Raw genomic sequence first — 22,497 nt, 5'->3', positions numbered from 1 at the left:
GAAGTATTGACTTGTGGGAGGCATCTCCTTTTCCTGTACGCTACCACAGCTATGATAGCATATGGTCTTTGCTGTAAAAATTACCACTGCAATCCAAAATGCTGAAGGAGAGCTAAAGGCCCCCTTCTTGTAGTGTGTGGCGGGGGGGGGTGGGGGGGTGGGGGTAGCAGGGCGGGGAAGTGTGAGTGTGTAAGCGTGTGTGTGTGATCTCTGCATATGTGTTCAGGGGAACATCCCAGTTCTTTGTAATGTAATCTGTAAGATCCTCCACTACATATATTTAATTTTATTGGTGTGAGTAGTCTTATTAGTAAGTTTGCACATACTTTAAAATATTTGCAATGTAAGCACAATATAGGACAGAAGGAATGGATACACAAACTTACAGTGAGATTAATATGATTACTAGAAAAAGAACTACTTATGACCAAGCACCTTTTGTCAAGATTCCTGCAAGACTCACAACCTAAGCTAAAAAGACAGCAGGAAGTGTGTATTTATTTGTGGGTTTTGCATGGAGGTTCTTCCAGACATAAAAGATAATATGAAAGAAGTAGCAACAGTAAAGAAAAAAAAAGAAGAAAATTAAATGCAAATCTATTTCCAAATACTATTGGAGATGACCTATGAAGGTCAAGATTTTATTAGCACATCCATATCCTAAGCAACTAAGAAGGGAAATATTTTTATTAAATTGCATTATGTAAGTTCAAGTCTCCTTATCTCCTTTAAAATAACTAGCAAAAACTGTAACACAAAATGGGATGAAAAATCTTTCACCAAAAAAGGCCCAAAGGTTCTTGGTCCTTCCATGGAACTGTCAGAAAAAAATAAAAGGCAGAAACCCACAACCAGCTTCTAGGTTCTTTACTTCATCTGGAAAGCAAAAAATACAGGAGGCAGAGCTACTAATTTTAAGAATTTTCTGGCAGGGTTAAATTCTAATCTTACTCCATTAACATGCTTCGTTAGCGGAACAATTTTCATTAATGCTGTGTAAAAAATATTTGTCTTTCTTTGAAATGCAAGTGCAAAATATAATCAGTATTACTCTAATTAGGAGAAAAAATGTCAAGGTAGCAGAAACCTTGGTTATACCACATAGAGCTCTATAAGTTGATCTTTGAGATCACAAGGCTTCTTCATGGACTAAGTGTTTTAGTATGACCTAAAGTATTGATATTCCCATCTCCATTCCTTTTCCATAGGCAGCAGACATTTGTCAAAGCTTGATCATAAAAGGATTTTTAAGGTAATCACTGAATTTAAAGTTCTGTTTGTGCTGTCTCAACCCCCCTTGTAATCTGATAGTTTCAGCAAAGTTACATCATTTTAGACACACACATAATCATTATTAATACACCGAATCCCTCTTCCTAAGGCCCCTGGAACGACAAACCTATCTTTGGCAGATAGCACTGCGAAGTCCCTGGAATGACTGCTGTCCCCCAAATTGGGCAGTGACCCTATTTCATGCCCAGCCTCCTCTACCCCACCAATGTCACCATAGCTGTGCACCTTGTACTTCCCAAGGAACACACGCTATGGAGCACTGGTATGTTGTGCAGCACGAGTCAAGGGCAAGTGCTGTCCTCTCACAAGAGCCTTGCTTTGATTTTGTTGTTCTTAGCTCCCTGGCACAAGGTCTTCTCGGGAGCGGCCGCTCGGGTGCCGTGGCCAATGGCGGGCAGGGCTGGCCCTTTTCCTTCGGGAAACACGCTCCTGCCCGTAATTCAGTTCCGTTGGCCCCTCCGTTTGGTGAACAGGAGCGGTGGTAAGGCCTCGGGCTGGCCCTCAGTGCGGGCTGGCTGTTGGAGAGGGGGATGCAGCCCATGCTGGCGTGGGCCATGAGGCCACCTCTGGCAGAGGGGGCGCCTCACTCCGAGACTCATGGCGAGCCGCCCAGCACCGGGAGACTACGCGTGGCCTTGCGCCTTCCTCCGCGGGTACCACCGATCTCCGGGGCGCAGCCCCGGGCTCCCTCTGCGTGCCAGGGCCACAGCGCAGGTGCCACCACCCCCACGCCTGAGCGGTACCCACAGGTACCGCACCGGCTGCCGCGGTGGGGGGCGATGGCGCAGGTTCCCCCGCACCCGCCGCCACGGCAGGAGGCAATGGCGCGGGTACGCCGCTACCCGCATGCCGGGGACGACAGCGAGGGGCGCTGACAGCCGCCATGGCGGGCGGGCTGCGCGGGGCAAGCAGCGGCGACCGCGGGCGTAGCAGCGGGAGTGCGTCAGCGGCAAGGGGCGGGGAGGCCGCCGGGGAGGAGGATATAAAGCGCCGGGCAGCGGCACTGTGCTAAGCGGAGGTGAGTCGGTGGCGCCGCCCACTCGGTCTCCATTCATTGCCGCGCCGCGGGGGCTCCCGGCCGACTGAGGTGAGGCGCGGCGGGTGCGAGGGGCAGCTTGCGGGGGCGTCCCGCAGGTGGGAGGGCCGGGCGGCTGCCGGCAGAGGCCGGGGGAAGGCAGGCCGGCGGGCGCGGGGCGTGCAGCCCGAGTGGGGATGGGCCGGAGCGGCCGCGGCCCCTCGCCCGCCGCAGGCCCCGGCAGTGCCCCCGCCACCCGCGCCCCCACCCTGTGGCAGCGCCCGGCCCCTCCGCGGCCATGGCAGCGCCGGGCAGGCGCCCGCCCATCCCGCCGTGCGGGCCGCCGGGGGCTGGGGGCAGCCCCGCCGGGCGAGAGTCGCGCAGGCTCTCCCGCGGCGGGGGGCGGCCCGGCCCGGCCCCTCCGGCCTCGCCTGGCCCCCACGGCGTGCGGGCCGTGGCTAGCGCGGTGCTAAGTTTGGTGCGAGTTTCGGCCCAGGCCACTCCGTGTCGGCTAGGGCCAGCCATCTTCTGTGGGTGCGTCTGTTGTAGCTGTGCAATTCTGCGTATTATAGGCACACTCGTGTGTAACGTCTAATATACGTGCATCTACCTTTCTGCATATATATGAAAATAATTGCAGTGCTACCATAGGTGCCTCCCACAAAAGATGGCTCTGTGTGTGTGTGTATGTGCAGATGCGTGTGGACATGCACAGTGACACACACACATGCTCTTCTGTGTCCCTATGTGTGATGTGTGGGGTTCGGGAATTTAATTTTGAGATGGGGTTGATTCCCTCCCTTAAAACAAGGGGAAGCATCTTGCCTAAGATATCTGTTGATGTAGCGTTGCTATCCTGCTTACGGAGTGTTAAATCCAGCCTGAGAAAGTGGGTTATTCCGTGAGCTGGAGCAGGAGGTTTTATTAGCATTAATGAAAAACCAGATCCACTGATTCACTGATTTTTATTTACGTAATAATGTCCTGTTTAGAGGAAACCGTTGAAGAGTGATCTTCAGGCTGTTCTGGGCTGTGGAGTTTTCAGTGTTAATGATGAGAAATTTGGAAAGCTAGCCTGTGGTGAGGAGGAACTTCCCAGCTGATACTTGAGCTTTTGTGCGTGTGCAGGAGGGAGGTGGGAAGTTGGAGCAGCAGGAGTGCAAGAATTGAGCTGCACCGTTGGTCATAGTCTCGTATATAACCCAGCAGCTTTTAAGGGGAAAAGTATTGTGGCAGGGTGATCAGTGTAAGAAAAGAAGTGCTGCCTTATTGGAGGATCTATAAAAAATTGCTGCAGATCAGAGTGAGCATGGTCTCGCCTTCAAACTCTTCCCCTAGGAACTGAGTGAATCTTCTGTGTCCTTAACCACACCTGCATCTTTCTTGTTTGATTCAGTAGCTTAATTTAGCTACTGAAGAACTTGTCACTTCTTGTCTTAATGGTCACTAGTAAAATATTTTAGTATGTATTTCATAGAGGGGGGAAAAAACATTAGGGCAGCGTGGTTTTATACTATAAATTCAGGTATTAAAATTCATTGCAATGATCACTGAAGTAATGAATGAAAAGCTGCTGAGGACTGTGATACAGCAGACAGGTGTTAAAGTTGCTCACCCGTTCCCCTTCCCCCAGTCTGATCTTTCTTAGCATCTGCTCTATATGGAAGAAAGTGCCTTTCGTTACTGTTGTCGAGGATGAGTAATTAAAATGGGATTCTGCTGTACTCTTCCAGTATAATCTCTCCAGCAATGTGTGATCAAGACACACAGTACCAAGTTTCTTTGGAGTGTTTCATAACTAGCTCCTTTACAAAGAAACATTACTCTGAGAAATTACTTGAAAAGTACTCTTAATTTCTTCTGCACACATACTAAGGCAGATAATATCTCTACATTTTTAATTATTAAAACCAGGTCTTGTGTGTGTGTGTTTTTTACGTCTGTTAGTATTGTAAAGGTAACTTGTGTTGGGTCTCACTGAGCCCTTGTAGTGCTGTGCTTTGTATTGGTAGCTAGAAAGGTGGTGATAACACACCAGGGTGTTGCCTACTGAGTGGTGCTCACACAGCATCAAGGCTGTCTTCAACCTTCCCTCCCTCACCAGGACGCTGGGGAAGATCTTGGGAGAGAAGCAAGAGCAGCTGACCCAAACTGACCAAAGGAGTATTCCGTACCATATGAAGTCTGCTCAGATATAGAAGCTAAGGGAAAGGGGGAGGGGAGGAAAAGGCGGGGCATTTGTTATATAAGTTTGTCTTCCAGAGCAGCCGCTACACATGGTGAAGCCCTGCTTCCTGGAAAGTTGCTGAACAGTGCCTGATGATGGGAAGTAGAGAACAACATCTTCTGTTTTCCTTTGCTTCACCCTGTTCGACCTCACTATTGCTTTCATTAGACTGCCTTTGTATTGACCTGCAGGTTTTTTTATCTTTCTCCCCTGTCCTGTCCTGCTGAGGAGAGGAGTAATAGAGAGGTTTGGTGGGCACCTGGTGTCCAGCCAAAGTTCAACCCACCGCACTCTCCTTACTTACCCAAACATCCTGGCTGTGCAGGTTGGTTTAAATAGTTGTGATTGTGTATGTATTACTGTGCAGAATCTTCACTGGAGAAAGACTGAGGAAGTTCACTTCAGTGTTAAGTGGATGGTTATTAATGCTTTTGTTTTCATTTTTAAATGTGAAAAATTGAAATCTTTGCTACAAAATCACTAAAAGAAGAACATGGAATTTACTGGTATTAGAGAAATTAATCAGATTAGAAGAGGCCTTTGCTTACGTTCTTATAAGATATTGATACCAAGCTTATTATACATCTTGTACCAATCAATGAATATCAAGTGGTAGTAGTAATCATTGAAAGGTATTACCAATTATGTTTCTAAACTTCAAATACAAGTAGTAATATTAGAGCTGGAGCAATGTGTACTATGCTTATTTTAACATTGCTATTCCTTAGATACTTCTCTAGTCAAGTTACTAGTTTCTCACTTCCTCACAGGTAAATGGCTTCCTCCAGACTCACGGGGTTGTAACCTAGCCATCAAATTGTATCAGCTATACATTGCAGAAAGCCATAGCTATCCTTTGATCTGTGAAATGGAGTTTGTGGCAGCTATGGTAGAGATGCATACTTTTCTTTGTAACTGCTTTCATCGGTGAATGTCTCTTGGGTAATCATTTCGTAAACTGTTTAAGAACAAAACCCTTTTTCATACAATAGAAATGGATTTTTTTAAAAAATCAAGCAAGCAAAATTCAATACTCTCAAACTTTTGCTTCCAGCTGTTAGAGTATAAATTAAACAATCCTGAGAGGAAAAGCCTGGCTTGATATGTTTCCTCTACTGCATTGTTTTAAATGACTGAAATGGCATATGCAGTCTTGATAGCTTTTCTCTGATGTTTTTTCCAGTATTGCCTGCTGATTTTTTTTAACAATGGGATGTGACAACATATATTTAATTGTTATAAAGTTAGTTGGTGTTCTCCAGTGAGGCTGAGACTTCAAAGAAGCTTTTAAACATTTCCCTAAAATACGTAAAAGTATCCTGCCCAAGGGGAATGATGAGCTTTCAGATCTTCCCTAAAAATGTCACTAAAATTAGTGAAAACTGTCAGGGCTAACATATCTTTGCCTGTTTTAAAATTTAATTGGAAAACCTGCTGGTGTTTAAAATGATGCATCTGTATGTACTAAATGATTCCTTGATTTGGAAGTCTAGGAAGTTGCATTAGTCTAAATTGTGATCAGAACTGTGTGGTGTACAGCTATTCAAAACAGCATTTTTAGGGTTTTGATTTGCTTTCAAATCTAAGTTGTTCCTCTCTTGGTCCTGTACTTGGTTTTGTAGTAAAATAACATCTTACGATTTTACCATTGCTGTAGTGCGGGGACCTGTGGATTCACAGTACCAGCATCTCTCCCTTCTACTTATGGTTAGAAATTGTTTAGGGGCCATATGAGTTGAATTCACTGCTACTCTTTGTTCTAGGCTTCATCAAAACATGTAAAGTAAGGGTGGTCAAATAGTTTTCCTTAATTCTGTGGATCACTGAAGAGGAGGAATAGTTGGTAAAGGTGTGGCCTCTGTCAATCAGTAGCCCCTGAGGCAGTGCTGGAAGAATACACCCTGTTCAGGAGTTTGAGCATAGCAGTGGTGGGTCTGCTGCTGCACCAGCCTTTCCCAGGCACCGAGTATTGATGAACTTTGAATGGTGTGGAATGTTGTATTAGTCCTAAGTGACTTTATACTTTTAATACAACGGGTGTAGTGTGAAGTTTATTTAGGTTGGCAAATATGTTGGTAGAAGACCAATCTTTTATCTAGCTCAGGGGTCCTCAAACTGTTTAACCAGGGGGCCGGCACGCGGATGCAGTGGCAGGCAGTCATCTGCAGCTGCTTGGCTTCCCCTCCCAACCCCCGGCGGGGGGGGGTTCTGTAAATACTGGGGGCTGGATTGAGGACCCCAGGGGGCTGTATCCAGCTTGCGGGCCGTAGTTTGAGGACCCCTGATCTAGCTCTTCTGCAAATAGAAAGGCTTGAATAGCACTTCTCACAGCTGTTGTAGAATTAGCCAGCAATAATTGGAGAAATTTAATTTGTGAGTTAATAAAATATTTGGGATGTTAACAATAACAATGTAAATGTTATTACAGTGCAGCGCAGACAACAGGGTTTTAAAGTGTTGAAGTATTTCTTTTGCTACTGCAGCATTGAGAGTTTGTTGTCAACCTTTACGCTGAAGCTGCAGAAGGGAGTTTTCTGAAGAAGCAGGAGGTAACTACCTGATTCCTGCCACTGAGGCTTAAAGCAGAACACTGTTTCAGGGTTAATATCATGAACTGGCAGTGGTAGTACTGTTCCAGTTCTTTATGTAGTATGGTGTGGTGATAGGTTCAGAGGTATGATTAACTTGCTTATCTTTGTTCTAACCACCCTCCACCCAAACAAGCAAGTCATGTCTGTATTTCTAGTGAAGATCAGTTATTGTAGTGAAGACATTTTTTTCAAAAATTGGATAGCCTAGGTACTAGGAGTTTAGCTTAGAAGTTTGATTCTTACAAATGTACGTAACAGTGAGAAGCAGAGGAAACAGTGTTACGTTCAAGAAGTGTGTATGTTCTTGGAAGGATGTCAGGAACAGTTGGTGGAGGTAAGGACAGGATGATACCAGGGAGGAGGTTATATACAAGCTCCTTTCCACTGTTTACAGACATTCTTGCTAAAATTGAGAACGTCAGTCCTGCAGTAACATGTTTACCTAGTGAATGCATGCTAACAAATGTTTTATATATAATGCAGCTGTGATAAGCTGAAATAAAACAGCAGTGGCTATACTCAGACAGTTGTGGGGAAAAAAATGAACTATCTGCAAGTATGAGACTACTGAAAGCAAAGGCATACAGAGCCATCAGGAATATTCTCTGTCTGCTAAGGAGTTTGTTAAATATTGGTTCTGATGGCAATAGGTATGGACATGATGGCATAGGTATGAGTAGAAGTGATTCATTTTGGGAAATATAGTGTGCCCTGAGCTGTTGCTCATTTGTGTCATCCCTTTGGAAAGCTTAGAGAAGTGGGATATCAGGTTGTTTGAACAGATTCCTGAGAGTTCTGAGCAGTGAAATACACTCCTCTGTTTTATTGTTCCTTTGTTTTGGATCAGGACTTCTACATAAACAAGAAATACTAGACCTTGCTCCTTATTTTTCCATTCTAGCTGAAACAGCCTACAAGATGCCTGACTCCTTCCTAGCTTAGTAGTTGTATTGTTACTAGGTGTGAATTTTTCTTGAACGCTTATTTATCAGAGGATGGAGTTTACTTCCAGTTTTCTATTTCATATGTGTCTTTTTTCCATCCTTCTGAAGATAGGATGAGGAGGAAAAACATATTCACTGCTGTGCCCAGCTGTGAGCTTGATTGGGGTTGTCTGTCTGTGTGGCCTTTGGTGCTGCTTTGCATGGACGTATGGAAATGATTATACCTACCACTGTATTTGTGAGAATGGTGTCTCTCATCTGGGATGGTAGCTTGAAATATCTCTTTACAAAATGACTGGGCTCAGACTGACACTCAGTAATGACTTCCTCATGTCTGTTGCCCAAGCATGGTATCTGAAAGCACAATTACTTCCTTTGAATGTGCTGGAAGTCTGTGGTATCTTGTCATCCGATTTTCACCCATCTTTCCCTTGAATGGGAAGGTAGTTCCTTCTAGCTATCTCTGTCCCTAGTTTGTCTGGTTTTTTGCTTCCACCGTGTTGTGGTAAGTCCACAAACTGCATTGCCTGTTCATAATTTTGTTGTACACTGTCAAGCCTTTAGCTGTGTGCAGCTGAAGGAATTTGCTACTGTAGAACACTAAGCACAAATAGCAGGTAGAATTCAGAATTTTCTTTTATTAAGCACCATATTTTTAACCATCTGTCATCTTCTGAAGAACACTGTAATAATGGTTGGAGATAGATGCCTATTTCCTTTTAAGAATTGCACTTTTTCCCCCAATCTGCTGTAAGGTTTAAATTCTTACTGCTTCCAAATGTTACACTTGCTGTAGTGCTGATTTCCAGATTCTGATCCTCACACTATTGTAAATGGGCCATAAGGCCCTATAGTCAGACTATGAAACTTCTCAATTCAATGTACTTGCTGGTCTGGAAGAAAGCTTTAGGGTTGACTGATAGGGAGCTATTGTTGCAGTTTTGTTTGTTTGCTTTCCCTGCTTCACTTGTGTGATCAACTCCTGCTGAGAAGATCCCATGTCAACCTCCCTTTCTGCATTTTCAGTTGAATCTCCCACAAGACCAAGGCAATTGCTCCTTTCTTAGTTCTAGGTCTTCAGCTGTAAATTACATTAAAAACAAGACAAAGGCGAGAAGAGCTTGAATTCTCCTTAGCCATTGAATTCCCTATAGCTTCTCTGCTGAAAGCTATGACATACACAGACTTCATGTGGCATAGTTGTAGCTCAGGCAGCTGTTTTAGTAACTCTTTGGGTATGGAGGGTGTGATTGCAAAGCTTAAGGACCTGCTGCTCAGCATTAGTAACCATGATCACCATCACATTTGAATTTGCTTGTGGAATACTCTCAAAGCAGTCATGAAGAGTTGCTGTTTGGCTGGTGAGCAGTAACTCATTAGGCTGTTCTAATGTGTCTGAAGTTGGCTGACTTAATCTGTGCTTTTAAGTCCACCCCAGTTGTGAGGATAGGGGAGAGGACAGCACAACAGTGTTTTAAAAATAGATGCAAATGTACCCATAGGTTATTGCCACACCAGTCTCACTGTGGTGTTAGGTTAGTTACATTAGGCTTGATGGTCCACCAGCTGTCTAGCCACATTCAGCGGGTTTTATCTAAGTATCATCAAGAGAGGAGTTTTCTTACTTCTTAAATCACTAGAGTATTTGAGATGGCCCTTCCAGACTGGAAGGATGTTAGAAGAAGATATGAAGGCTTGAAAACTGAGCAAGTTGCTGAGTAACATGGGTGCCAGGTGGGCATAGGAGATAGTCTTCTGATAGCAAGTGGCAAATACAGCTGCAAAAAATTAGGAGGCATATTTTGTTATCTTGTTGAAGAGGTGCCTGGAGAAGCATGAGGAGGACCTAGCTGTGGAAGACAACCAGGGACAAGAGCAGCATGGCTGGATGTGTTCCAGATGGCTGGCCAGTCACCTGAGGAGAAGGAAGCTGAGGACTTGGACTAATTATCTTAGCATAGTTTTTAAATTATTTTTATATTAGAAAAGGATGAACAACCTTTTTACTTAAATGTTTCCAAGTATTTGGATAGAAGCAAGAAAAAGCATTTAAAAACAGTCCCTCCTGATTTAAAGCATTTGATCTTGAAGAAATAAAAGCAAAGAATGTTCTGTGTTTGTGACAGCTGGTAGTCTAAGCAAAGAAATGTTTATGTAATTTGTCTGTTAATAGAGTTGGTAGAACTTAACAATTTTAGAAGTGACAGATGTGGTATTTTTTTTGTGTGTGTAGTTGAAGCTGAAAGGCTCAAAACACTGCTTTTTAAAAAACTTCTATTTTCCTTCCAACTTCTATGTCTTTTCACAGCTTTCACCAAACCACCAATTGGACATTGCAAGGTGGGAAAGCAACATAACAAAATGGAAATTATGTTCCTGCTGTTCTGGTTGAGGATGTGACTGCTGGTTTGGTGCATCATCAGATCTGGCTCTGGAGTGTGGCTTGGGACTGCTGCAGTGTCCTGGCTTAGTTTTGTCTGAAACATCAGCAGCTAGTCTATAAATGGAGATATCAGTTTAGTATTTCTCTTCTCATTGTGCTACCCCAGTTGTAGCTTGTAGCTAGCCTAGGAGATCATGGTAGGATTATATTTTTAAGATAGACCTTGGTTCAAGTGTGTAATGATGCATAAGAAATGCATGGCAGTCCTTGAGGTTTTCTGTGATCAATACTTCAGCACTCCTTTAAATAGATTAAAGCTTAGGTCAGACACTACTGCAGTTTACTTTTTGTCTGAGTAGGCCAGTACTTCATCATGGGGCTGGACCTGATGTGTGTCCTACAGACTGGATTAATTTTCCTGTTTTAGCAGAAGAATGCTGCAGGTCATAGCTTGAGCACCCCAGTGTCCTTTCTCTAAACTTCAGATATTAATGGGGGCCCCCATAACCCCCCCAAAAAAACCCAAATAAACAAAACCAACCCCAAACAAAAAACCAAATAGTAATTAAGTTACAATTATTTATTGTTAAACAAGCTTTTAATCTGAAGATTGTTCATGTGCTAAGTAGCATGAAGTTAAATTTTGCACGTATTTTAATATCAGGCAAGATTATCTGTCCCAGTTATTTTTTTGTTGAAAAGTTCTTGGTAAATTATTTGTGATTATTTTTTTAAAGGAAAAGGAGTTGTGCAGTTAAGTTTTGCTGTGTCAGTAATTGTATACTTCCAGTACTTGTCAAGTTTTGATCCAGCTTGTGTTCAAGTATCTCATAATTTTGGTAAAGCATTTCTTATACAGAGAATCATATTGAGTTAATGGTTATTCACATCTTGTAGATGGGAAGTTCAGGCGGATCAAGTAACATGTCTGTGCTGGAGCTGGTAGTTCATCCTGATTCTTCTAAATTCTTGGCTGGCAGCCTAACCACTGAGACTTCAGCTGCCCTGAGACAAAGGCACCCAAAACCAGTTTTAAGCTGTATTTAAGCCCTCTGACAAGCCAAAAGCTCTGTTGTTTCCTACAGCATATCTTGCTGCTATTTCATAGCACTCAGTATTGAAGGTCTGCAAGAGGATGAACAGATCTGTCAATTCCTGCTGAAATGCATGTGTGAGCTGGAAGCTGTATGTATTGTGCATTTCTCCCTCATGCACTTCTAAGATGTAATAGGAGTTGCAGCTATAATTTATAATTAAATTAGCAATGTTACCCACTTACTATACTTTTTTAACCTTAATACTTATAGTAATAAAGATTTTGTGAATAAGGAGCTGCCTCATTTGCACAGGAACATGTTCACTAATCCTGTTAAATGTGCTTTTTGTTGATGTTCCTTGAATTGATCTCCATTACCCTCTGGTGCTGCAGCTGTTCCTAAAAAAGGACGTGCTGTTTCTCGCATAGTAGCTTGCATAATGTTGACAAAGGGGAAAGTCATGCAATTCCACATTAGAGCAGAAGTTGCTCATGTGAGTTTATAACATACATTCTTTAATGCTATTATTGGAAATGGTATGGTTATGAAGAGTGCAAGATTTGCTCTTTCACTTGAAACATGAAAAGCCTAACTTGCCTCATTTAAGAAACAGACTTTATTCCCCCCTCCTAAACACACACTTCCAATATGCCTTTTGTACAAATGGTCATGATGGTTTTGGTTGTTTAAGGCTACGTTGCATGTGCTTAGTCAACCTGACTGCCAACCAGTTGGAGTGGTACCCGATGATAAGAACATGGGTGTTTTACAGTCATGCAATGCAGAGCCTTAAAGCAACAAAAAGGAGTATGAGGGACTGTGTGGCTGAGACTTACACTGTTCCTGCCACCCCTAGAGAAAAGAAAGTGTACTAATTTTGCAAAGGAAAACTGAAAAGCTATTTTTCTCCTTCCCTTTTCCTCTCTCCTGCTTTACTTGAGAATGGCTGCATGTGGAACCATCTGTATTTTTACTTTGTTGAAAACACGGACAAACCAATTGTGGTTTTGTGAGGGAAATGTATTAATGTATTAGTATTGGAAGCTATCTGGTTTGTCTTTGGTAGGTTATTTTGCCTTTTGAAATGAAGATGCTTGCATTTTGGACTGTTGAATATTTCCTTATGCTCTGCTGTAGAGTGGCATGGGACACTTGCCTTTCATCACCTGTTTAATGCTTTTAATATAACTGAACTTTCTGTGTATAGTGATTTCTTCAAGGATCTGGTGAATTTACCTGTTGTGAAATACTTCTGATGTCATCAGCACTGAGACAAATTACATAACACAAGTGTTTGAAAGCTTGTCACTTTACATGTTGAATCTGCAACACGTACGGTTGGTACAAGTGATAAATGGTTGTTCAGCAGTGGTGCTGAGTAGATGTGCTTCAGTTCAGTGTTGAACATTGCTCTGTATTGGGTTTTTTGCATAACCTGTTCTCTGTAAATGATACAAGATGAAAAGTCAAAAGTGACTAATGTAAGTGAGTTGGGAGTGAATGAAACCAAAGTATGCTATATGAAAGTGTTAAGTAACCCAAACAGCTGAACAGAAAGGAGGCCTTTGAATGATTTCTTAGGGCAATTCAATGAATTTATGAATTAGAGGGAAAGAGGTTTTTGTTGTGTTTGCTTATAAGCAAAGATTTGGTGGTTGCTTTTATTTTCATAGTGTTGTAGGGTTTATAACTGATAATCTACTGAATTTCTCATTGCATATTTTGTTTTGATCATCTGTTATTTTATTCTACAAAAATGTCAGGAATTACTACCTAGAGGCTTTCAGTGATAGCTTGTGGCTTCCTTGTCTGTCATGTAATAACAGACAAATTGAGCAGAGCTTTTGTTATTCTCAGTTATCTGAGCACTTTATTTCTTTAATACTGGAGGGGGGTTTCCCATTTCTGCCAGCATACAGAAAATTAAGTTTTGTGTTTTTCATGTGTCTGTATTTGCTTAAAGCAGAATTTACTGGGCCTGTTGCAGCTAACTGGGTGATATCCTCTTCCTTTTGTAGAAGCAGCGACATGTAGTCTTGCACTTCACCTCTGTTCCTCTGTAATATACTTATAGCAGGCTAGTCTGTTTGCGTACTGCTGGTGTGTTTCAGAGCTTAATATGGGTGGGCAAACGGCATCTGCTCAAAGTGAGGAGACCCGTGGTGCATGAACTTGTTCTCTGGCAGCAGCTGCTCTGTGCATTGCTGCTGCATTCAGAGGTGTGCATGCCTCACCTTTGGCTGTTCAAGTCCCTTCTCTTGCAAACAGGGAAGGCTGCTGTTGAGTTTCTTCCCTGCTTCTGCCCTGTTAGTAAGGGCAGCACCTGGAAGGTGGGAAGGAACAGGTCGAGAGAGATGCAGCTAAGCATCTGTCTGAAAGGGGCCATGAGTAGTAATAGCTGGAGGGATGTGAGAGGCTGGAAGAGAAGGCAAGAGAAAATCCACACAACAGAAGGGGAAGGAATGAGCTGAATTTGAAAGGAAATGGCTGTGGGAAGTGTGTGTGTGTATAGCTAAACAATAGCATTCATGGAAAAGCAATTTCATCAGCAAAAGTGTTAAAGGTGGCAGTTGTAAATGCCAATGGAATCATGTCCCAAGTTTGTTTTTCAGTTTTGACTGAAAAAGCCTTCTGTAGAAGGAGCACCTCTGTTTATTCAGGTAACTTAATAGTAGTATATTATTGCTGCTAAAAAGTTTTTAAAATGCAGGCTTTTAAATTGCTGCTGGGTGAGTCAAAATAAAATGTTCTTTTGAACTTTATTTTCTTGTATCAAAAGAACATGCTTTTGGAAACAATCAGCTGGTAGGCATGCTAACTGGCCAGTTGAGAGAAGTTCTGAACAATGCTTTGTTTTCTTCAGAGATGGATTTAAATACAAAGTATCTGGAATAAATGAACTTATTTCTTGTTACCTTTTTTGGGCTGTTTACTTTTTGACTGGCCACTTACTGCTTAAATCTGTGGCCTCAAAACCATCAGCTGGGAGGAGGTTACTGAGCCTGCTGCCTCAAGGCAGCATGCGGTGTATTGTAGGTGTGTTGCTAACGGGGAGCTTGTATGGTGGAAGTCTGCCCCTTCTGGGTCTAGGGGGGATCTATGGCCTGAACCCTTCCTTTTCTGCATATCAACACAGATTGGGTTAATGTATTGTTTTACAGACTGGGTGTTAATAGGCACCATCCTAATTAAATGCCCGGAGCATTTCTCCTTTCTGACTTGGATATAGAGGTTTCAAGAGAGCAGCGGAGGGTGGGTGTTGAACAGTCTTAATTACATGTTTGATAGAAATATGTGATAAATATGCATCCTATGTTTCAAACTACCTACAATAATAATGTTGCTTATTTCTCAAGAGTATGTCATTCCCTGTGGATATGTTGAACAGCAGCACTCATAAGGACTTGGAGATCTCAGCAGAAGAGTATTTGTCTGACCTTCGGAGACAGAATCCACACTTTCCCAAATTCCTGTCTCTGCCACGCCATGGCAAAGTAAGAACTCGCAAATATCTTGGTCCCAATTTTCTTGATATATGTGTAGAAAATATCCAGTCCATAACTATTGAATTACATGATTGATTTAGCAAAGCTTTTGTATTTTCCAAATTCCTGTTTGTGTCTTAAGCTCTTTTTTTTATTTGATAACTGGGTTGAAATCTGGGCATCAGTGACTTATTTGCTGCTTTTAGGCAATGGGTCTGTGTGCATAAAGTAATTTAAAAAAACTTAATTTCAACTGAGTCAAACTCTTTCTTAAAAAGCATTACCTCACACACTCTCAAAAATCTGTCCTTACAACTAAGGAGTTCATGACTTACTGAAATCGATTGGCTCTTTTTGTATCTCAGTCCAGTGTTCTTCGTGGTTGGGTTCAATTCTTGATCAGCAAGTTTCACTAATTTAAGAAGTAATTATTTTCTTTTTCTCTGAAGCATTCACTGCTGTTGGTTGGGAGTTGTAGTAGAGGCTGGCTGTAACACTTTGTTTTAAACAAACACTTATCCCTTGCATGATAATTTGGTCAATGTTGGTTCTGTCTAGATGAATACTTCTATTATTAGATAACTAGTACCAGTGAAAGCAATGGTGTATAGCTTTAATGAAGAGTGAGCTGAGAGGATTCTCTGTGGGAGCAAAAGGTCAGTGCTGCAGATTCCTTGGCAGCATAGTATTAAGCACTCTTCTGCATTTCTGCAGGTGCTTATGCCTAAATTCTTGTTCATATTAACATCCTCATATGTGGCATAGCATATTGTAATCTTCTTAAATTGGGTAAGCAAGTCTATTTACCACAGCATTTAATGTCTGTCTAATTTTTATGCATTAATTAAATATTGAAAAGATGTGAATTTAAATATCAAAATGCATTTCCACAAAGGTACTTGACTTCTGAGAGGTGGATTGAGCCTTCTCATGTTGTTCCCGAGGGGAAGCCAAGCAGACCACTCTGGAATTTCTAAAATGTGTGCAATTTAAGGGAAGAAAAGTTTTGAATCCAGCCTTCCCACTGTAGCACACTAGAGCTTATGTTAACAAACAGCAATTTTGCTGTGCCGGTTTGTTTCTGTGCTTAACTGCCTGCATCATTCTTCCATTGGCTTTGACAGCTTGCATAGCTGGAACAGTTGAAGTGAACATACTGCTGGCTCTCTGCACAACTTATTTCAGTTTTGCACATAAATGCAAACTGCTGACAGTAGAGAGCTGTAACAGTATAAATTACTGTAGCTGTATCTGCCAGAGCTTGAGAGTCAGAGCTCTTCATAATGTAGTCTTTACAAAGAAATGCGTGAAGTAAGGGCTGGGGTCTGATGCTTGTCCTTTACTGTTAAGCATTCTGTTTTCAACACTTGTCTTGCTTACCCTGCTAAATGTTCTCTGTATATTTTACTAATGTTGTTTTAGCAAGAGTCTATTGAAGTATTGTACACTCTTGTTTCAGGTTCCTATTGTCTTGTCAGCTGTGGGCTTCGTTCCTCTTTATGGTGAAGAGCAGACACACAAAGTTCTTGCTTTGTTTGCACCAGAGGACTTGCTCACAGGTTTCATTTTAAGATTTTAATCTCTGTGTTGCTGTTTTCCTATGTGACACATACACATAACCAGGCCCTTGCTCATTCCATGCTAGTGTAGCTCATAACTTTGGCACTTCTGCATTTGTTGTTCACTGTGTTCTTCTTCCCATACTTTTGTCTTGTATTCATATACACAAGTGATAGAACTTTGCACAGTAATCAGAGCCAAACTGGACCCATTGAATTTAGGCGATGCATAGCAAAATAACATGGTGCTTGTCTGAATCCTGGTACAGCACATATCTCTTGATCTTTCAATGTATGCCTCATCTCTCCAAAAGGAATTTATTGAGCATTCATAGAATGCATTAATTTGCTCATGAATTTAGATCCTCTTTATTAGCAGTGACTGATCAGTCTCTAGTATAAATTTGTCTCTAGCTTTAGATCCTAACATAGCTTTGGCTAAGATGACGTCTCACTAGTTTTGGTGGGATTTTTCTCCCTTCCCTTCCAGTCTCCCATGTTCCATTCTCTTTCCATTTAATGCTGTTACATGATTGCCAATTTTGCTGCAAATGGTCATAGATGACGCTTTTCCTGACTGGTAATCATATGGCCATCAACCTTCTTAATTCATCTGACTCACTAAAACTTGCACAGTTTCAATATCCATTAGCAACCCAAAACTAAAATACATGTATGAATGAGACTTGCCTTGCCAGGCCCAGTTTGTAGTAGGAGGTATCAGAGCACAGTGATGAAGAATAGTGCTTATGTCCAAAAAAGCTGCTCTGTCATACTACACAAAATCTGTGTTTTGTTGTATTGTTCTCAGTTTTCAAACAAGTTTTGGACTAGGGAGCATTGCATTTGGGGTGTGTGTATAGCACCACATTTGTTGTGCTAGGGTAGTAGGAGTTGCATTAATACAGTGCTGACTAGAAGATGTTTACTACAGGTGTTACTCATAATTGTTTAGCAGCTTTAATGAACGTTTCTTTCAGAATGGTGGGAATCACTGATTCTTTACTTCCCCTTGTTTCTTTCAAGCTGTGGCCCTGTACCTTGGTAACCAGTGGTGGTCAGTTGATGATATTGTGAAAACATCTGTCCCTGCCAGAGAGGGCCTTCAACAGGTAAAGCACTCCAATATCCACCTAGCAGTTATCCTTCAAGATAATGGCAAGTAATGACAAGTAGCTAGTGTGTGAGAAGTTACATGTCTTCATTTTATTCAGAAATGAGTTGGCTGTCTCCAGTCAAAAGTAAACTCAGAGGACACAGAAGAATAGGTACTAGGGGAAAGAACTTTGAAGATAGTGTCTAGAGCAAGAGTGCCTATTGTACAGTTATCTTCATATGTAAGCTATTTAGTTCTTAACAATGTTAAGAGTTTTTGTTCACTCTTTAGAACATCTTATGCCTGGTTGTATTGAAAAGTTAGTGATGCACTGTACTGTAGCAGTAGCTGTTGATCTTATCGGGAGACTAGTAAGCTAAAAATACTGTTGGCAACCTGTTTTGGTAGAAATGAGTTGGAGCTGGTGGCTTGCAGTGGCAATACGTGAGGCTTGGGAAAGTTATCTGGTATCTGCTTTATTGCTCCTCATTGACCTCTGTTACCATTATGGACACCTATGTAGTATGGAGTTTGAGGTTTTTTTCCAGAACTAGAAATGCATATTTTTTTCAGAAATGTAATTGGTATCTGATCATGGAATCAGGACACCTTGAATTTTTGTATTTTTTTAGTTTACTCTAGAGAATTTGGCATGTAGTCTTGTTTTCCATGTGCTTCTTAGTAGGATGGCGATTAAATCAGGAGAGCTGAATCTTTTACAGGTAGGGTAGCTGAGACTGGGCATTAGGAAGAGAGCATGGTTCCCACATTCTTCCTTCACAGTGGGTAAGATAGTAGTGAACTTAAAATTTGCGTGTGAAAAGAATCCTGCAGGACAGAAAAGGTTATTGAGTTCCTTGTTTCATGCCACAAACTGTTGCAGTAGGATTTTCCACTGCATCATGTCCTTTTGTCTGCTACTATCAGCAGTGACTGAGTTGTGCCAAGTCTTGCTACCCCATGAGGCTCACTTCTCCTTTGTAGGATTCCCCATTACCTGCTAGCCTAGGAAGTCTGAGGCTGGTGTACTGCTGTGTGGTGAATGTTTCTTAAATCAAAAAATAGCTTTAAGTTAAAAATATTTCCCCCTATCCCACTTGCAGCACTTGTCTCAGCTTTTACACATTGAATTAGTAGCAATGCTAAAGTTGTGAAATATCCTCTATGTATGGTAGTGCTTATACTTAACCTATTGCTATGGCTTCCAAGCATCTCCTTGCCTTCAAACCCCAGAGCTTCATTCTGCTTTAGCACTTTTAAGCTTCTCTTGTCTGTCTGCAGCTGTGTTAGGTGGCAGTTTTGAAAAGTAAGGTCCCTGATGTGTGAGTATTAACTAATCTGACCACTCTTCTAAAACATTCTTCTGTGTTTCTTTAGGTGAAATCTCTTGGAGAGAGGATTGTTCTCTACGTTCTGAATAGAATTATCTATCGGACGCAAGAAATGGGAGCAGCTGAGACACCATTTCTCTGTCATGGTAGCAATGAATATGCAAAGATCATGTGGAAAAATGGAGAGGCCATTGGGTTCTATTCTGTTAAACTTACAGGTAAAACACTTGAGTATTGTGGGATTTGGGAGCATGGGGGGTGAGATGAGAGATTATTTGAAGAATATTGTATTTAGTAGACTTCATAAGCCTTGCAGACAGAGTGAGTTTTCCTGAAATCCTAAGCAGTCAGATTGCAGTTAAAATTTCTAGCTGAAATGATTATGTGCTTTAGCAATCTAAAAGTTCATAGATTTCTTCATATTCTACAAAATATATTTAAAACTGTAAAAATCAGGTATGCCAGAAAGCTTTTTATTTTTTTCTGTAGAAAAGTTATTCATGGTTGGATTGGGCTGTGGTTTGGTTTTTGTGGTGTTTTGGGGCGGGGGAGGAGGGTTGACCTAAATCCAGAGTGCAGAGGTTCAGATATTTATTTGAAATCACTGTCAAATTGGATGTCATTATCACTTAAACATTTATAGCATGATAGCATAGAAATCTTGCTCACAGGCATAAGACTTAGCTATACCTGGTGATAACAAAAAGATTGCCTTTCTCTCTACACATGCATTCCCTCAGATTACAATTGAGCTGGCAGGTTTGTTATTAATGTTACAGGCTTGCTGTTTTTCTTAAACATTGTAATTTCCTTTTAGTTATTTTGGAATATATTTTCACTTTTTGCTGAATAAAATTCAGTATTCGAGTAGGCTGTTTAGCACATTGATAGCACTTCATGGGGTATCAGTATTTGGATCAAGGAGAAAGTCTGGCATTCTTGTTTCATCTCTGGAGGGTATTAACTAATTCAGGATTAATGATGGTATTGGAGACATGCTGGAGACTTCCACTATCTAACAGACATGTATGCCTTTACAAACTGCTAAAAGTAAAATAGTAAACTGTCTGGGTCACTGACCCATTCTGGTCTGGCGATCGAGACAGGAAAGCAACTGGCTGTTTTCTCTGGTTCTGTTATCTTGTCGCAATTTTTTTCTTAAAGAAATTATGCACTGCATAACTTGTGTATGTCTCAGTATTTTCAGTGTCAAAATAGCTGTAGTATGGTGGTCACAAAGTAGTAGTTGTGGTTTTGTGGCCTTATACTGCTGGAAATTCAAAGTAGTGGTTCTATTTTTAATCTGGAATGGGGATGCTTCTTTATGTGGCATTGAATTTCTGCTGTACTTGTGCTCACTTGTTGCATTGCTCATGACGCCCTCTTGCTTACTTACCCTGAGTCAGCAAACAGTGAAGGCCAATCTTTCTGGACATTATCAATATTTCATCCATGTCTGATTGTGCTGTGTTCTCCGAAGGAGTAGTCTGTGTGGAGAAAGACAGTTCTGGAAGCAGATGGTTAGGAAAGAGTGGTGGAGCTTGACTGGTACCACAAACCCAAGTAAATTTAACCTCCCTGTCCATGTTTTCTTGCTTGAAAAATGAAAATTACATTAGTCTCAAAAGTACAAGGTTGAAAAGACTATGTTCTATAGACAGCTGTATGCTTCCCTTTGCTCTTGTTAGAGGAAAGGGCAATTTTCAGGCGTAGTTCACACTGACTCACAAAGTGAGGGCCTAAAACCAGATTGGATAGTTGATGGGCTGTCTTAATGCCATCATATGGCAGCCCTTTCTCACCACTGAGTCCACAGCTATCCTTTAAATCTCTGATACTGAAGCACCTATATGTTCTTTGTTAACTATGGATAACGTGTTGCTGGTATGAGAATTCCAGTGTAAAGTGTCCTTGAATTTTTTGTGGTTTCATTTAAATTATTTCAGTTTTTAAACAAGGGCTGAATTATAGTCCTCGTATTTGTCCTGAGTGATGTAATCTATGTAAAACTGCAATTTAAGAATTTCGTTGTCTCCTTTTTTCCTCCTCCCTTTTTCAGCTTTGTTTAATATAGTTATCCTATGGAAATGTATAGAGAGGAAAGGCTTACTTTGAAATCTCACTATCTCTGCTATTTTCTGGTACTACAGACTTTTTTCTACCATATTAATCTATTGATATATCTTGGCAACATTGTGAAGCTTGCCCAAAGAGACACTAAATGACTGATAGCAATTATTTTTTATGCATGTTATACATAATTTTAAGTCACTATTTTTAATAGTTTATATATAATTTTATTTTTGGTAGTATACAGACTTCTGTAATTTTTATAAGTTATACCAAACTATATAATGTATTTGAAAAAGCTAAAATCCATGCTGCAGCATGTCAGTGCTGAAGTACTTACAGGTATTTTTTCCTCTCCTGTTATTTCAGGAAGTGTTTGCCGGTCTTATTATCAGAATTACAAGCTGCCAGTGCTAGACACAATCTTCGTAAGAAAGAAACATCGTGGGAAAGACTCTGGGCTAATCATATTGGAAGACTTCGTGGATTCCTTTAGTGATGATTGTCTTGGCCTACAGTATCCACTGTCGTCATTTGTGTACACAGGCAAGCTCTTTAATGTATTCTTACCATCTTTGTGCTTTCTTTACATGTCCAAATGAGTAATGTCACTAAAGCTTCATGTTTGTGGCTGCATCCTCAGCTGCTGTATTAAATGTTCTACTCTTTGGTGAAGGCTAATAATCCTGATTTAAGATCTAGTTCCTGATTAAAAATCTAGTCTTCTACATGAGATTAGGTTATTGGATCTCCATTGGCTTTGTGCTACCATGAAGTTTACCACTGTGTCCCCACAAAGCATCCAGAACTGGACTGACGTGTTTGTGTGTGATCTAATGTATTTGTAGCACCTCTTTCTTGCTCACAGCTAAGCCTCACAAGGTCATTTAATTTGTGCTTTCTTAGAATTTCTGGTCAAAACGACATACTAAGCTATGCTTTAACTTGGTTATGAGAAGGCATAGTTGTAGTGTACAAGGAAAACATTTATGGCTCTTCCATTAGCAACCCAAGAGTTAGGTCATCTAGGAAATCATTTGCATTCTGGAAATGATGCTGCTTGGGACTTGTGTTCAGGCAAGAAGCAGACTTGAGAGGGAGGGCAAAGGAAGACTTGTTTACTCCCAGGCCATCTGCCAGGATTTCTTCTGTGAACATTTTCATCTGGCATTGTTAGCCACTGGAAACGTTCTGCTTTTCCAAGTACCAGTGTCTGTTGGATCTGACTAGATCTGGATTGTTTGGCTTGAACCAGCAAACTGTCTTAAGCAAAACTTAATGACTGATCTGCTTCCCTGGTCAAGGAATGATATGGCAGGGGTCTTGTCCACTGATGTTATGCATCAGTAGTGAATAAAGTGAAAAACAGTAGTTTTCCTGGTAGCTACTGTAGAGTAATGTCAAAACATGCCTCTCCACATGCATGTTTCATATATGTATTGGGAGAAAAGAGGTAGAAGAAGAAC

General features: G+C 41.4%; 1 protein-coding gene across 3 annotated transcripts in view; it reads left to right on the top strand.

The window, feature by feature from the left end:
* Nucleotides 1-2,284: 2,284 nt before the first annotated feature.
* Nucleotides 2,285-22,497, top strand: part of FAM169A (family with sequence similarity 169 member A) — a 29,158-nt gene continuing 8,945 nt past the window's right edge. The window contains exons 1-6 of one of the 3 annotated variants that reach the window (XM_056325547.1): nucleotides 2,285-2,380; nucleotides 14,847-14,984; nucleotides 16,435-16,534; nucleotides 17,561-17,646; nucleotides 19,008-19,179; nucleotides 21,401-21,577. In XM_056325547.1, coding sequence (XP_056181522.1) covers nucleotides 14,850-14,984; nucleotides 16,435-16,534; nucleotides 17,561-17,646; nucleotides 19,008-19,179; nucleotides 21,401-21,577 — 670 coding nt within the window. In that variant the 5' untranslated portion in view covers nucleotides 2,285-2,380; nucleotides 14,847-14,849. Of the gene's footprint in view, nucleotides 2,381-14,293; nucleotides 14,743-14,846; nucleotides 14,985-16,434; nucleotides 16,535-17,560; nucleotides 17,647-19,007; nucleotides 19,180-21,400; nucleotides 21,578-22,497 lie in introns of those variants that run through there. The other 2 variants (XM_056325545.1, XM_056325546.1) reach the window with 2 other exon arrangements.

Source organism: Falco biarmicus, chromosome Z (assembly GCF_023638135.1).
Source record: "Falco biarmicus isolate bFalBia1 chromosome Z, bFalBia1.pri, whole genome shotgun sequence".
In the NCBI taxonomy this organism is placed as follows: domain Eukaryota; kingdom Metazoa; phylum Chordata; class Aves; order Falconiformes; family Falconidae; genus Falco; species Falco biarmicus.
This window is presented reverse-complemented; position numbering and strand designations above follow the sequence as displayed.